The sequence below is a fragment of the Bombina bombina genome, chromosome 12 (genome assembly GCF_027579735.1).
Source record: "Bombina bombina isolate aBomBom1 chromosome 12, aBomBom1.pri, whole genome shotgun sequence".
NCBI classification, from domain to species: domain Eukaryota; kingdom Metazoa; phylum Chordata; class Amphibia; order Anura; family Bombinatoridae; genus Bombina; species Bombina bombina.
The window spans coordinates 9,011,940-9,027,804 of NC_069510.1; the positions used below are offsets into that span (position 1 = coordinate 9,011,940).

Below are 15,865 nucleotides of genomic sequence, written 5' to 3' on the forward strand. Positions count from 1 at the left end.
AATGTTAGGTGATTTATGCCCTTTATGGATTAAAACCAGACTCTGCATCAACTATGTAATTTTCCATGGGAGTTTTGCCATGGATCCCCCTCCGGCATGCCACAGTCCAGGTGTTAGTACCCTTGAAACAACTTTTCCATCACTATTGTGGCCAGAAAGAGTCCCTGTGTGTTTTAAAATTCGCCTGCCTATTGAAGTCAATGGAGGTTCGCCCGGTTCGCCCGTTAGCGAACAGTTGTGGAAGTTCGCGTTCGCTGTTTGCGAACGGAAATTTTTCAGTTCGCGACATCACTATATATATATATAGCATGTTGTTATATAGTGATGTTGCGAACTGAAAATTTTCAGTTTGCGACATCACTATATATATATAGCATGTTGTTATATAGAGAGTCTATATCTCCTTATACACAGTGAGTGACACTGATACAATATATATATATATATATATATATAGCATGTTGTTATATAGAGAGTCTATAGCTCCTTATAGACAGTGAGTGGACACAGATACAAAATATATATATATATATATATATATATATATATATATATATATATATATATATATATATATATATCATGTGGTTATATAGAGAGTCTATAGCTCCTTATACACAGTGAGTGACACTGATACAATATATATATATAGCATGTGGTTATATAGAGAGTCTATAGCTCCTTATACACAGTGAGTGACACTGATACAAGATATATTTATAGCATGTTATATAGAGAGTCTATAGCTCCTTATACACAGTGAGTGACACTGATACTATATATATATAGCATGTTGTTATATAGAGAGTCTATAGCTCCTTATACACAGTGAGTGACACAGATACAATATATATATATATATATATATATATAATATATATATATATATAGCATGTTGTTATATAGAGAGTCTATAGCTCCTTATACACAGTGAGTGACACAGATACTACATATATATATATATATATATATATATATATATATATATATATATATATATATATATATATATATATATAGCATGTTGTTATATAGAGAGTCTATAGCTCCTTATATACAGTGAGTGACACTGATACTATATATATATATATAGCATGTTGTTATATAGAGAGTATAGCTCCTTATACACAGTGAGTGACACAGATACAATACATATATATATATAGCATGTTGTTATATAGAGAGTCTATAGCTCCTTATACACAGTGAGTGACACAGATACTACACATATATATATATATATATATATATATATATATATATATATATATATATATATAGCATGTTGTTATATAGAGAGTCTATAGCTCCTTATATACAGTGAGTGACACTGATACTATATATATATAGCATGTTGTTATATAGAGAGTCTATAGCTCCTTATACACAGTGAGTGACACAGATACAATATATATATAGCATGTTGTTATATAGAGAGTCTATAGCTCCTTATACACAGTGAGTGACACAGATACTACATATATATATAGCATGTTGTTATATAGAGAGTCTATAGCTCCTTATACACAGTGAGTGACACAGATACAGTATATATATAGCATGTTGTTATATAGAGAGTCTATAGCTCCTTATACACAGCGAGTGACACAAATACAATATATATATAGCATGTTGTTATATAGAGAGTCTGTATCTCCTTATACACAGTGAGTGACACAGATACAATATATATATAGCATGTTGTTATTTAGAGAGTCTATAGCTCCTTATACACAGTGAGTGACACTGATACAATATACAGTATATAGCATGTTGTTATATAGAGAGTCTATAGCTCCTTATACACAGTGAGTGACACTGATACAATATATATATATATATATATATATATATATATATATAGCATGTTGTTATATAGAGTCTATAGCTCCTTATACACAGTGAGTGACACAGATACTACATATATATATAGCATGTTGTTATATAGAGTTTATAGCTCCTTATACACAGTGAGTGACACAGATACTACATATATATAGCATGTTGTTATACAGAGAGTCTATAGCTCCTTATACACAGTGAGTGACACTGATACAATATATATATATATATCATGTTGTTATAGAGAGTCTATAGCTCCTTATACACAGTGAGTGACACAGATACTACATATATACATAGCATGTTGTTATACAGAGAGTCTATAGATCCTTATACACAGTGAGTGACACTGATACAATATATATATATAACTCTATATAACAACATGCTATATATATATATATGTAGTATCTGTGTCACTCACTGTGTATAAGGAGCTATAGACTATATAACAACATGCTATGTATATATGTAGTATCTGTGTCACTTACTGTGTATAAGGAGCTATAGACTATATAACAACATGCTATGTATATATGTAGTATCTGTATCACTCACTGTGTATAAGGAGCTATAGACTCTATATAACAACATGCTATATATATATATGTAGTATCTGTGTCACTCACTGTGTATAAGGAGCTATAGACTATATAACAACATGCTATATATATATATATGTAGTATATGTGTCACTCACTGTGTATAAGGAGCTATAGACTCTATATAACAACATGCTATGTATATATGTAGTATCTGTACCACTCACTGTGTATAAGGAGCTATAGACTCTATATAACAACATGCTATATATATATATATGTATTGTATCTGTGTCACTCACTGTGTATAAGGAGCTATAGACTATATAACAACATGCTATATATATATATGTAGTATATGTGTCACTCACTGTGTATAAGGAGCTATAGACTCTATATAACAACATGCTATGTATATATGTAGTATCTGTATCACTCACTGTGTATAAGGAGCTATAGACTCTATATAACAACATGCTATATATATACATAGCATGTTGTTATATAGAGTATATAGCTCCTTATACACAGTGAGTGACACAGATATAATATATACATAGCATGTTGTTATATAGAGTCTATAGCTCCTTATACACAGTGAGTGACACATATACTATATATATATATATAGCATGTTGTTATATAGAGAGTATAGCTCCTTATACACAGTGAGTGACACATATACTACATATATATATAGCATGTTGTTATATAGAGAGTATAGCTCATTATACACAGTGAGTGATACAGATACTACATATATACATAGCATGTTGTTATATAGAATCTATAGCTCCTTATACACAGTGGGTGACACATATACTACATATATATATATATATAGCATGTTGTTATATAGTCTATAGCTCCTTATACACAGTGAGTGACACATATACTACATATATATATATAGCATGTTGTTATATAGAGAGTATAGCTCCTTATACACAATGAGTGACACATATACTACATATATATATATAGCATGTTGTTATATAGAGAGTATAGCTCATTATACACAGTGAGTGACACAGATACAATACATATATATATATATAGCATGTTGTTATATAGAGAGTATAGCTCCTTATACACAGTGAGTGACACTGATACAATGTACCAGCTTACAATGGGTAAAGGAGTCATTCTCTCGTCTCATGCCGCTGAGACTATATAACAACATGCTATATATATATATATGTAGTATATGTGTCACTCACTGTGTATAAGGAGCTATAGACTCTATATAACAACATGCTATGTATATATGTAGTATCTGTATCACTCACTGTGTATAAGGAGCTATAGACTCTATATAACAACATGCTATATATATATATATATGTATTGTATCTGTGTCACTCACTGTGTATAAGGAGCTATAGACTATATAACAACATGCTATATATATATATGTAGTATATGTGTCACTCACTGTGTATAAGGAGCTATAGACTCTATATAACAACATGCTATGTATATATGTAGTATCTGTATCACTCACTGTGTATAAGGAGCTATAGTCTCTATATAACAACATGCTATATATATATATATATATATATATATAGCATGTTGTTATATAGAGTATATAGCTCCTTATACACAGTGAGTGACACAGATATAATATATACATAGCATGTTGTTATATAGAGTCTATAGCTCCTTATACACAGTGAGTGACACATATACTACATATATATATATAGCATGTTGTTATATAGAGAGTATAGCTCCTTATACACAGTGAGTGACACATATACTACATATATATATAGCATGTTGTTATATAGAGAGTATAGCTCATTATACACAGTGAGTGATACAGATACTACATATATATAGCATGTTGTTATACAGAGAGTCTATAGCTCCTTATACACAGTGAGTGACACAGATATAATATATACATAGCATGTTGTTATATAGAGAGTCTATAGCTCCTTATACACAGTGAGTGACACAGATATAATATATACATAGCATGTTGTTATATAGAGAGTCTATAGCTCCTTATACACAGTGAGTGACACATATACTACATATATATATATATAGCATGTTGTTATATAGAGAGTATAGCTCCTTATACACAGTGAGTGACACATATACTACATATATATATAGCATGTTGTTATATAGAGAGTATAGCTCATTATACACAGTGAGTGATACAGATACTACATATATACATAGCATGTTGTTATATAGAATCTATAGCTCCTTATACACAGTGGGTGACACATATACTACATATATATATATATATATATAGCATGTTGTTATATAGTCTATAGCTCCTTATACACAGTGAGTGACACATATACTACATATATATATATAGCATGTTGTTATATAGAGAGTATAGCTCCTTATACACAGTGAGTGACACATATACTACATATATATATAGCATGTTGTTATATAGAGAGTATAGCTCATTATACACAGTGAGTGATACAGATACTACATATATACATAGCATGTTGTTATATAGAATCTATAGCTCCTTATACACAGTGGGTGACACATATACTACATATATATATATATATATATATATATATATATAGCATGTTGTTATATAGTCTATAGCTCCTTATACACAGTGAGTGACACATATACTACATATATATATATAGCATGTTGTTATATAGAGAGTATAGCTCCTTATACACAGTGAGTGACACATATACTACATATATATATAGCATGTTGTTATATAGAGAGTATAGCTCATTATACACAGTGAGTGATACAGATACTACATATATACATAGCATATTGTTATATAGAATCTATAGCTCCTTATACACAGTGGGTGACACATATACTACATATATATATATATATATAGCATGTTGTTATATAGTCTATAGCTCCTTATACACAGTGAGTGACACATATACTACATATATATATATAGCATGTTGTTATATAGAGAGTATAGCTCCTTATACACAGTGAGTGACACATATACTACATATATATATAGCATGTTGTTATATAGAGAGTATAGCTCATTATACACAGTGAGTGATACAGATACTACATATATACATAGCATGTTGTTATATAGAATCTATAGCTCCTTATACACAGTGGGTGACACATATACTACATATATATATATAGCATGTTGTTATATAGTCTATAGCTCCTTATACACAGTGAGTGACACATATACTACATATATATATATAGCATGTTGTTATATAGAGAGTATAGCTCCTTATACACAGTGAGTGACACATATACTACATATATATATATATAGCATGTTGTTATATAGAGAGTATAGCTCATTATACACAGTGAGTGACACAGATACAATACATATATATATATAGCATGTTGTTATATAGAGAGTATAGCTCCTTATACACAGTGAGTGACACTGATACAATGTACCAGCTTACAATGGGTAAAGGAGTCATTCTCTCGTCTCATGCCGCTGAGACTATATAACAACATGCTATATATATATATATGTAGTATATGTGTCACTCACTGTGTATAAGGAGCTATAGACTCTATATAACAACATGCTATGTATATATGTAGTATCTGTATCACTCACTGTGTATAAGGAGCTATAGACTCTATATAACAACATGCTATATATATATATATATGTATTGTATCTGTGTCACTCACTGTGTATAAGGAGCTATAGACTATATAACAACATGCTATATATATATATGTAGTATATGTGTCACTCACTGTGTATAAGGAGCTATAGACTCTATATAACAACATGCTATGTATATATGTAGTATCTGTATCACTCACTGTGTATAAGGAGCTATAGACTCTATATAACAACATGCTATATATATATATATATATATATATATATATATATAGCATGTTGTTATATAGAGTCTATAGCTCCTTATACACAGTGAGTGACACAGATATAATATATACATAGCATGTTGTTATATAGAGTCTATAGCTCCTTATACACAGTGAGTGACACATATACTACATATATATATATAGCATGTTGTTATATAGAGAGTATAGCTCATTATACACAGTGAGTGACACATATACTACATATATATATAGCATGTTGTTATATAGAGAGTATAGCTCATTATACACAGTGAGTGATACAGATACTACATATATATAGCATGTTGTTATACAGAGAGTCTATAGCTCCTTATACACAGTGAGTGACACAGATATAATATATACATAGCATGTTGTTATATAGAGAGTCTATAGCTCCTTATACACAGTGAGTGACACAGATATAATATATACATAGCATGTTGTTATATAGAGAGTCTATAGCTCCTTATACACAGTGAGTGACACATATACTACATATATATATATAGCATGTTGTTATATAGAGAGTATAGCTCCTTATACACAGTGAGTGACACATATACTACATATATATATAGCATGTTGTTATATAGAGAGTATAGCTCATTATACACAGTGAGTGATACAGATACTACATATATACATAGCATGTTGTTATATAGAATCTATAGCTCCTTATACACAGTGGGTGACACATATACTACATATATATATATATATATATATATATATAGCATGTTGTTATATAGTCTATAGCTCCTTATACACAGTGAGTGACACATATACTACATATATATATATAGCATGTTGTTATACAGAGAGTATAGCTCCTTATACACAGTGAGTGACACATATACTACATATATATATAGCATGTTGTTATATAGAGAGTATAGCTCATTATACACAGTGAGTGATACAGATACTACATATATACATAGCATGTTGTTATATAGAATCTATAGCTCCTTATACACAGTGGGTGACACATATACTACATATATATATATATATATATATATATATATATATATATAGCATGTTGTTATATAGTCTATAGCTCCTTATACACAGTGAGTGACACATATACTACATATATATATATAGCATGTTGTTATATAGAGAGTATAGCTCCTTATACACAGTGAGTGACACATATACTACATATATATATAGCATGTTGTTATATAGAGAGTATAGCTCATTATACACAGTGAGTGATACAGATACTACATATATACATAGCATATTGTTATATAGAATCTATAGCTCCTTATACACAGTGGGTGACACATATACTACATATATATATATATAGCATGTTGTTATATAGTCTATAGCTCCTTATACACAGTGAGTGACACATATACTACATATATATATATAGCATGTTGTTATATAGAGAGTATAGCTCCTTATACACAGTGAGTGACACATATACTACATATATATATAGCATGTTGTTATATAGAGAGTATAGCTCATTATACACAGTGAGTGATACAGATACTACATATATACATAGCATGTTGTTATATAGAATCTATAGCTCCTTATACACAGTGGGTGACACATATACTACATATATATATATAGCATGTTGTTATATAGTCTATAGCTCCTTATACACAGTGAGTGACACATATACTACATATATATATATAGCATGTTGTTATATAGAGAGTATAGCTCCTTATACACAGTGAGTGACACATATACTACATATATATATATATAGCATGTTGTTATATAGAGAGTATAGCTCATTATACACAGTGAGTGACACAGATACAATACATATATATATATAGCATGTTGTTATATAGAGAGTATAGCTCCTTATACACAGTGAGTGACACATATACTACATATATATATATAGCATGTTGTTATATAGAGAGTATAGCTCCTTATACACAGTGAGTGACACATATACTACATATATATATATATAGCATGTTGTTATATAGAGAGTATAGCTCATTATACACAGTGAGTGACACAGATACAATACATATATATATATATATAGCATGTTGTTATATAGAGAGTATAGCTCCTTATACACAGTGAGTGACACTGATACAATGTACCAGCTTACAATGGGTAAAGGAGTCATTCTCTCGTCTCATGCCGCTGATTGGACAGTCCCCAGCACGTGGGTGAACTTTGAGCCAATCAACAGCTGCCTTGCGCTCCGGGCTCCCAGTGCTTTGGATTGCTATTCAAATCGTCGCTGGCTGTGGTGCCGGACCGGGCGGGATCTGCTGCCGGGGCTCCGGGAGAGGAAGAGCAGCTGGGAGTGGCGGTGTGACCGAGAGCGGGGACACACCGGGCAAGCAGCGGGCTACTGAAGGACAAGGAGCGGCTGAGCCTCACTGCATATACGCGGTACTGACAAACAACAGCCTGCTCCAGGGGGCTCTTACTGGGAATATCTCCCCGGGGGGCTATTAGAGATAATATTACCCCTGAGTGTTCTAACAGGGAATATCACCCCGGGGGGGGCTATTAGAGAGAATATTACCCCTGAGTGTTCTAACAGGGAATATCACCCCGGGGGGCTATTAGAGAGAATATTACCCCTGAGTGTTCTAACAGGGAATATCACCCCGGGGGGCTATTAGAGAGAATATTACCCCTGAGTGTTCTAACAGGGAATATCACCCCGGGGGGCTATTAGAGATAATATTACCCCTGAGTGTTCTAACAGGGAATATCACCCCGGGGGGCTATTAGAGAGAATATTACCCCTGAGTGTTCTAACAGGGAATATCACCCCGGGGGGCTATTAGAGAGAATATTACCCCTGAGTGTTCTAACAGGGAATATCACCCCGGGGGGCTATTAGAGAGAATATTACCCCTGAGTGTTCTAACAGGGAATATCACCCCGGGGGGCTATTAGAGAGAATATTACCCCTGAGTGTTCTAACAGGGAATATCACCCCGGGGGGCTATTAGAGAGAATATTACCCCTGAGTGTTCTAACAGGGAATATCACCCCGGGGGGCTATTAGAGATAATATTACCCCTGAGTGTTCTAACAGGGAATATCACCCCGGGGGGCTATTAGAGAGAATATTACCCCTGAGTGTTCTAACAGGGAATATCACCCCGGGGGGCTATTAGAGATAATATTACCCCTGAGTGTTCTAACAGGGAATATCACCCCGGGGGGCTATTAGAGAGAATATTACCCCTGAGTGTTCTAACAGGGAATATCACCCCGGGGGGCTATTAGAGAGAATATTACCCCTGAGTGTTCTAACAGGGAATATCACCCCGGGGGGCTATTAGAGAGAATATTACCCCTGAGTGTTCTAACAGGGAATATCACCCCGGGGGGCTATTAGAGAGAATATTACCCCTGAGTGTTCTAACAGGGAATATCACCCCGGGGGGCTATTAGAGAGAATATTACCCCTGAGTGTTCTAACAGGGAATATCACCCCGGGGGGCTATTAGAGATAATATTACCCCTGAGTGTTCTAACAGGGAATATCTCCCCGGGGGGCTATTAGAGATAATATTACCCCTGAGTGTTCTAACAGGGAATATCACCCCGGGGGGCTATTAGAGATAATATTACCCCTGAGTGTTCTAACAGGGAATATCTCCCCGGGGGGCTATTAGAGAGAATATTACCCCTGAGTGTTCTAACAGGGAATATCTCCCCGGGGGGCTATTAGAGATAATATTACCCCTGAGTGTTCTAACAGGGAATATCTCCCCGGGGGGCTATTAGAGAGAATATTACCCCTTGGTGTTCTAACAGGGAATATTACCCAAGGGGGCTATCAGAGGGAATATCACCCCGGGGGGCTATTAGAGATAATATTACCCCTGAGTGTTCTAACAGGCAATATCACCCCGGGGGGCTATTAGAGATAATATTACCCCTGAGTGTTCTAACAGGGAATATCACCCCGGGGGGCTATTAGAGAGAATATTACCCCTTGGTGTTCTAACAGGGAATATTACCCAAGGGGGCTATCAGAGGGAATATCACCCCGGGGGGCTATTAGAGATAATATTACCCCTGAGTGTTCTAACAGGCAATATCACCCCGGGGGGCTATTAGAGATAATATTACCCCTGAGTGTTCTAACAGGGAATATCTCCCCGGGGGGCTATTAGAGAGAATATTACCCCTGAGTGTTCTAACAGGGAATATCACCCCGGGGGGCTATTAGAGATAATATTACCCCTGAGTGTTCTAACAGGGAATATCACCCCGGGGGGCTATTAGAGATATTACCCCTGAGTGTTCTAACAGGGAATATCTCCCCGGGGGGGCTATTAGAGAGAATATTACCCCTTGGTGTTCTAACAGGGAATATTACCCAAGGGGGCTATCAGAGGGAATATTACCCCAGGGTGCTGTCAGAAACAACATTACCCCAGGGGGCTATCAGTGGGAACATTACTCCAGGGGGCTCTAGAGGGAACATTACTCCAGCGGGCTCTAGAGGGAACATTACCCCAGGGGGCTATCAGTGGGAACATTACCCCAGGGGGCTATTAGTGGGAACATTACCCCGGGGGGCTATTAGTGGGAACATTACCCCAGGGGGCTATTAGTGGGAACATTACCCCGGGGGGCTATTAGTGGGAACATTACCCCGGGGGGCTATCAGTGGGAACACTACCCCGGGGGGCTATCAGAGGGGAACACTACCCCGGGGGGCTATCAGAAGGGAACACTACTCCGGGGGGCTATCAGTGGGAACACTACCCCGGGGGGGGGCTATCAGAGGGGAACACTACCTCGGGGGGCTATCAGAAGGGAACACTACCCCGGGGGGGCTATCAGAAGGGAACACTACTCCGGGGGGCTATCAGTGGGAACACTACCCCGGGGGGGGGCTATCAGAGGGGAACACTACCCCGGGGGGCTATCAGAAGGGAACACTACCCCGGGGGGCTATCAGAAGGGAACACTACCCCGGGGGGGCTATCAGAAGGGAACACTACCCCGGGGGGGCTATCAGAAGGGAACACTACCCCGGGGGGGCTATCGGAGGGGAACACTAACCCTGGGGGCTATCAGAGGGAACAATAAAGGAAATATGTCTTCAGAGACTCAATAAGGATTAGCAGAGCCTCAGTGGAAATATGAATATCACTAGACCACGGATACAATAAGGACCAGAAGAGCGTTAAAGAGCAAAGTGCCCCAAGGGGGCAGTGCTAATTACCAGATCCAGTGGGGAAGACTTGAAGGAAAACACCTATCCCTGGTGTAACAGGCACACAGTTGGGGCAGCCTTTCCAGGGGGCACAAGTAGGAATGTACCCTCAATGCCACTCCTGTGGGCTTTAGCCCTACCTGAATAACACCTTTAGCGCCCTGTCTCCCCTGCCCAGGCAGACCTGGCATCATGCCCGTGAGGAATAGGTACAACTTGGTGGATGATGGATCTGACTCCAGGGTTCCCCTGCACAACGATGAAGCCTTCCAGCATGGTATCCACTTCCAAGCAAAGGTTAGTTCAGAGCAATGACACTGGTGGTTATTCCTTTCTGTAGTACTTGTGTTATATACTGATCATGTACTGTGCCCATCTACACATCTGTATATCTTCCAATATCCCCTTTAAATACACCTTGTGTAATACACAAGAGAAAATTAATTCTCTAGTTATTGCGCACTTATAGCTGAGTTGATTACAGTTCACTTGCTAACAAAACATATAACTTAATTGCCTAATCCATTTTTAAGTCCTGCTATATATCCATAAAAAATAGTTTAATGGGCTGGGAATTCTTTTTTCAGCTTCATTGTATTTGTAGAAGCACAGAAGCGCTGAGTATTGGTAGACATTGTTATGTCATTGTGTGTTGTAGGGTTAATGATTGCCAGGGGTTGGTGGTGTTATGGTGTAAAATTAATAAAAGTATTTGTGTACCCTGAAGACACAGAGAAGTGTTCATACTAAGTGGATTGTGTTATTACCTGCAACACCAAGGGACGTCTGTTTCACTCTCACATGTTGATCCATAAATAAGATTTCCGTACAACAAACAGTCTTGTCAATAATCCATTGAAAGGTAATGCACACTAGCAAATTCTAGCTCTGACTTGTAAAGCAAAGTTAGAAATATATTCAGTCTGCAGGTGTGACTGCAAATACCAAGAAAGCAAAACATCAGTAAGCACCTTTAGTATTAAAATGTTTGTTTATATGTTGTAAAACAACTTTGCAATATACTTTCATTATTGATTTTGCTCCCTTTTCATTCGACTTGTGCATTCGGCTATTTTGGGCCAATCCAAATGTCTAAGATGGCAGCCGCATTCATCATTTTTCGGAGCCGGATTTATTCTTGTGAAAGTGCAACACACTAAGACTGTACAAATCCAAATTTTAGTGTCCGGTTTTCAAAAATTGCCAATGCACCATCTTCGGCATTCGGATCGGCCCGAAATAGCCAAATGCAGATATATACTTTTAATGTAATTTAGCTCTAAATATACCCTGCTGACTTCTCAAGCTAACCCTACTACATGTATATCCCTAATTGGATTTAGCAGATAACAACTGTATAACAATGTACTTTATAGTATTATTATCACCGTGGCTATCCTTGTTGTCGGTGAACTAAAGCCCAGAATAGCTCATTAAATTATACAAGTGTTGGGTGGAATTTGGCTATTAACTTTTTTTTTTTTTTCTTCACCAAACAAGATGTTCATTTGTTTAAAGGGACACTGAACCCAAATTTTTTCTTTGGTGATTCAGATAGAGCATGCAATTTTAAGCAACTTTCTAATTTACTCCTATTATCATTTTTTTCTTCGTTCTCTTGCTATCTTTATTTGAAAAATAATGCATCTAAGCTTTTTTGGGGGGTTCAGAACTCTGGACAGCACTTTTTTTATTGGTGGATGAATTTATCCACCAATCAGCAAGAACAACCCAGGTTGTTCACCAAAAATGGGCCGGCATCTAAACTTACATTCTTGCATTTCAAATAAAGATACCAAGAGAATGAATAAAATGTTACAATAGGAGTAAATTAGAAAGTTGCTTAAAATGTCATGCTCTATCTGAATCACGAAAGAAAAAATTTGGGTTCAGTACCCTGTAAAACAAATCTCTAGACTTGGCTGATATGTTATTCTAAAGCAAGACGACCGAAGTGCCTTGTAATTTGTTTGTCTACTTTCCCTTTAGACCTTAAAATAATCATTGAATGCTAAATCAATGCTAGATTTAATGATGCATTTTAAAGAAGGATTTGGTTGAGAATATGTAGATACATTTTTAAAAATAGTTGTTTAAATATTGGAGATCTAAGTATATATTTAGTTTTTATAAAATAGTGAGCACTGCCATGCTTTAACAGATAAGGTATCTCTTCTGTTGAGAATAATTTGGGCAACATTTATCATGAACCCCGACTACCCAGCCATGCAGCAAGCAGGCAACATCTGCTGCCTGCTTTTAACATCACATAAGTCACTGCTTCTGCAATGCCGACTCTGCTTGCACATGTCCAATGGCTCACGAGCAGGGGCTGTCAATCATATCAATCTAATCTGATTGAAATCTGCCACATTTAGGTTTAGAAACTTTCACACTTCCGTATCCGTAAATTGATCACGTGACTACCTATCCCTTTCCTACACTGTACCCTATAGGATGGAAACATAGGGATGAGAGCTTGTTTGGGATATTGTCTGGGATATAGTCCGAGATATAGAATGTACTGCTTTAATACGATTAAAATTTCTATTTATCTTTATCTTGACATACTTTCTAAGTGAGATGAAGAGCAAGCGCTACAAAAAAACAGGGTGGAAATAAAACAAAACTAGCAAAATAAAAGCAAGAAAACGAGTCATTTATTTCTAACAAACATAACTAAAGAAACGTCCTGCCCAACTTTATTAAAACAAACTGAAACAGAATATATGAAGAGACTTAAAGGGACATGAAACACAAATTTTTTCTTTCATGATTCAGAAAGAGCATACGATTATAAACAACTTCCTAATTTACTTCTATTATCTATTTTGCTTCATTCTCTTTATATTCTTTGCTGAAAAGCATATGTAGATATGCTTAGTAGCTGCTGATTGGTAGCTGCACATAGATGCCTCCTGTGATTGGTTCACTGTGTGCATTGCTATTTCTTCATTAAAGGATATCTAAAGAATGAAGCAAATTAGGTAATAGAAGTACATTGGAATGTTGTTTAAAATTGTATTCTCTACCTTAATCATGAAAGAAAATGTTTGGGTATAGTGTCCCTTTAAAGTGCAACTGGTAAAATTAAATCCTCCACATCAGCCAAGATGTAGACGCTGTTCCACCAAAACAAGCCCAGAGATCCACTGGGACAGGTTGCCTCTATTAAAGGGACATTTCGGTCAAAATTTAAATGCACATGGATGAATTACATCTTTGGATAGAAACATATTTGCAAAAGTAATCACTGATTTAGTTTTAACATTTTTCTCTGCACGTGCATGTGATGCATAGCTAGATATTCTCAGTGCACCAGCTATTTAAATAATGCAGCTGCTCAGGGCACCAGGGGGGCTTGTATCATGTCAGCAATTAACAAATTGAGTCATTACCAGATAGTAAAAGCACCTTAGGCTCTCTGAGCAAGTGTTGTGTAATGCTGGTGCACGTTGCATACTTAAATACAATTTTAAAACGTCTATAGCTTTTATTAGAAGCATTTTTTCTAATACACATATTACAGAAATGCTTTTATTCAAAACTGAAATGCATCCATGTGGATTTCAATTTTGTCTGGAATGTCCCTTTAATGATATGCCTTAAATATATACTGAACAATCCAAAAAACATTGTTTTTACATATACGCGTATCTTCTAAACAATTGCATTGTAAAGCAACTCCGGGAAGAGATTGTAAAGGCTTCTACAGCTTAAAGGGATATGAAACCTAAAATGTTGTCTTTCATGATTCAGATAGAGCATGTGATATTAAACAACTTTCCAATTTACTTCTATTATTCATTTTTCTTCGTTCTCTTGGTATGTTCTGTTGAAAAGCATTGTTGACTGCTTAGGGGCCAGCCCATTTCTGGAGCACTATTGTGCAGCAGGAATGTTATCCATTAACAAGAGCACTAGATAGCAGCACGATTTCCTGCAATATAGTGCTACAGGTGCTACCTAGGTATCTCTTCGACACAGAATATCAAGGGAACAAAGCAAATTTGAAAAAATAGAAGTCAATTTGAAACTTTTCTAAAATGTTATGCACTCTCTCTGGATCACAAAAGGGCATTTTTGGGTTTCATATCCCTTTAAAGACACTTCTGATAAAATGATACTTGTAGGGAACACACCTTTAGAAATACAAATGGTGAGTCCAAAACATTATCACCAACTTTTTAAATTGGGTAAACACATAGAAAAAGATGCTCTAATTAAACCGTCAAGATAAACTGTTCTTAAAGGGACACTCAAGTCAAAATTAAACTTTCATTATTCAGATAGAGGAGCAATTTTAAACAACTTTCCAGTTTACTTCCATTAACAAAATGTGCAAAGTCTTTTTATATTTAATCTGAGTCACCAGCTCCTACTGCGCATGTGCAAGAATTCACAGAATAAATGTGTATGCATTTGTGATTGGCTGATGACTGTC

The 15,865-nt window shown here is 35.9% G+C and overlaps 1 protein-coding gene across 1 annotated transcript in view; it reads left to right on the plus strand.

Annotated features, from left to right (window-relative positions):
• Window positions 1–11,067: 11,067 nt before the first annotated feature.
• LOC128642826 (carboxyl-terminal PDZ ligand of neuronal nitric oxide synthase protein) overlaps window positions 11,068–15,865 on the plus strand; it is a 345,855-nt gene continuing 341,057 nt past the window's right edge. Inside the window, exon 1 of the mRNA XM_053695663.1 lies at window positions 11,068–11,718. Coding sequence (XP_053551638.1) covers window positions 11,614–11,718 — 105 coding nt within the window. The 5' untranslated portion in view covers window positions 11,068–11,613. The remainder of the gene's footprint in view (window positions 11,719–15,865) is intronic.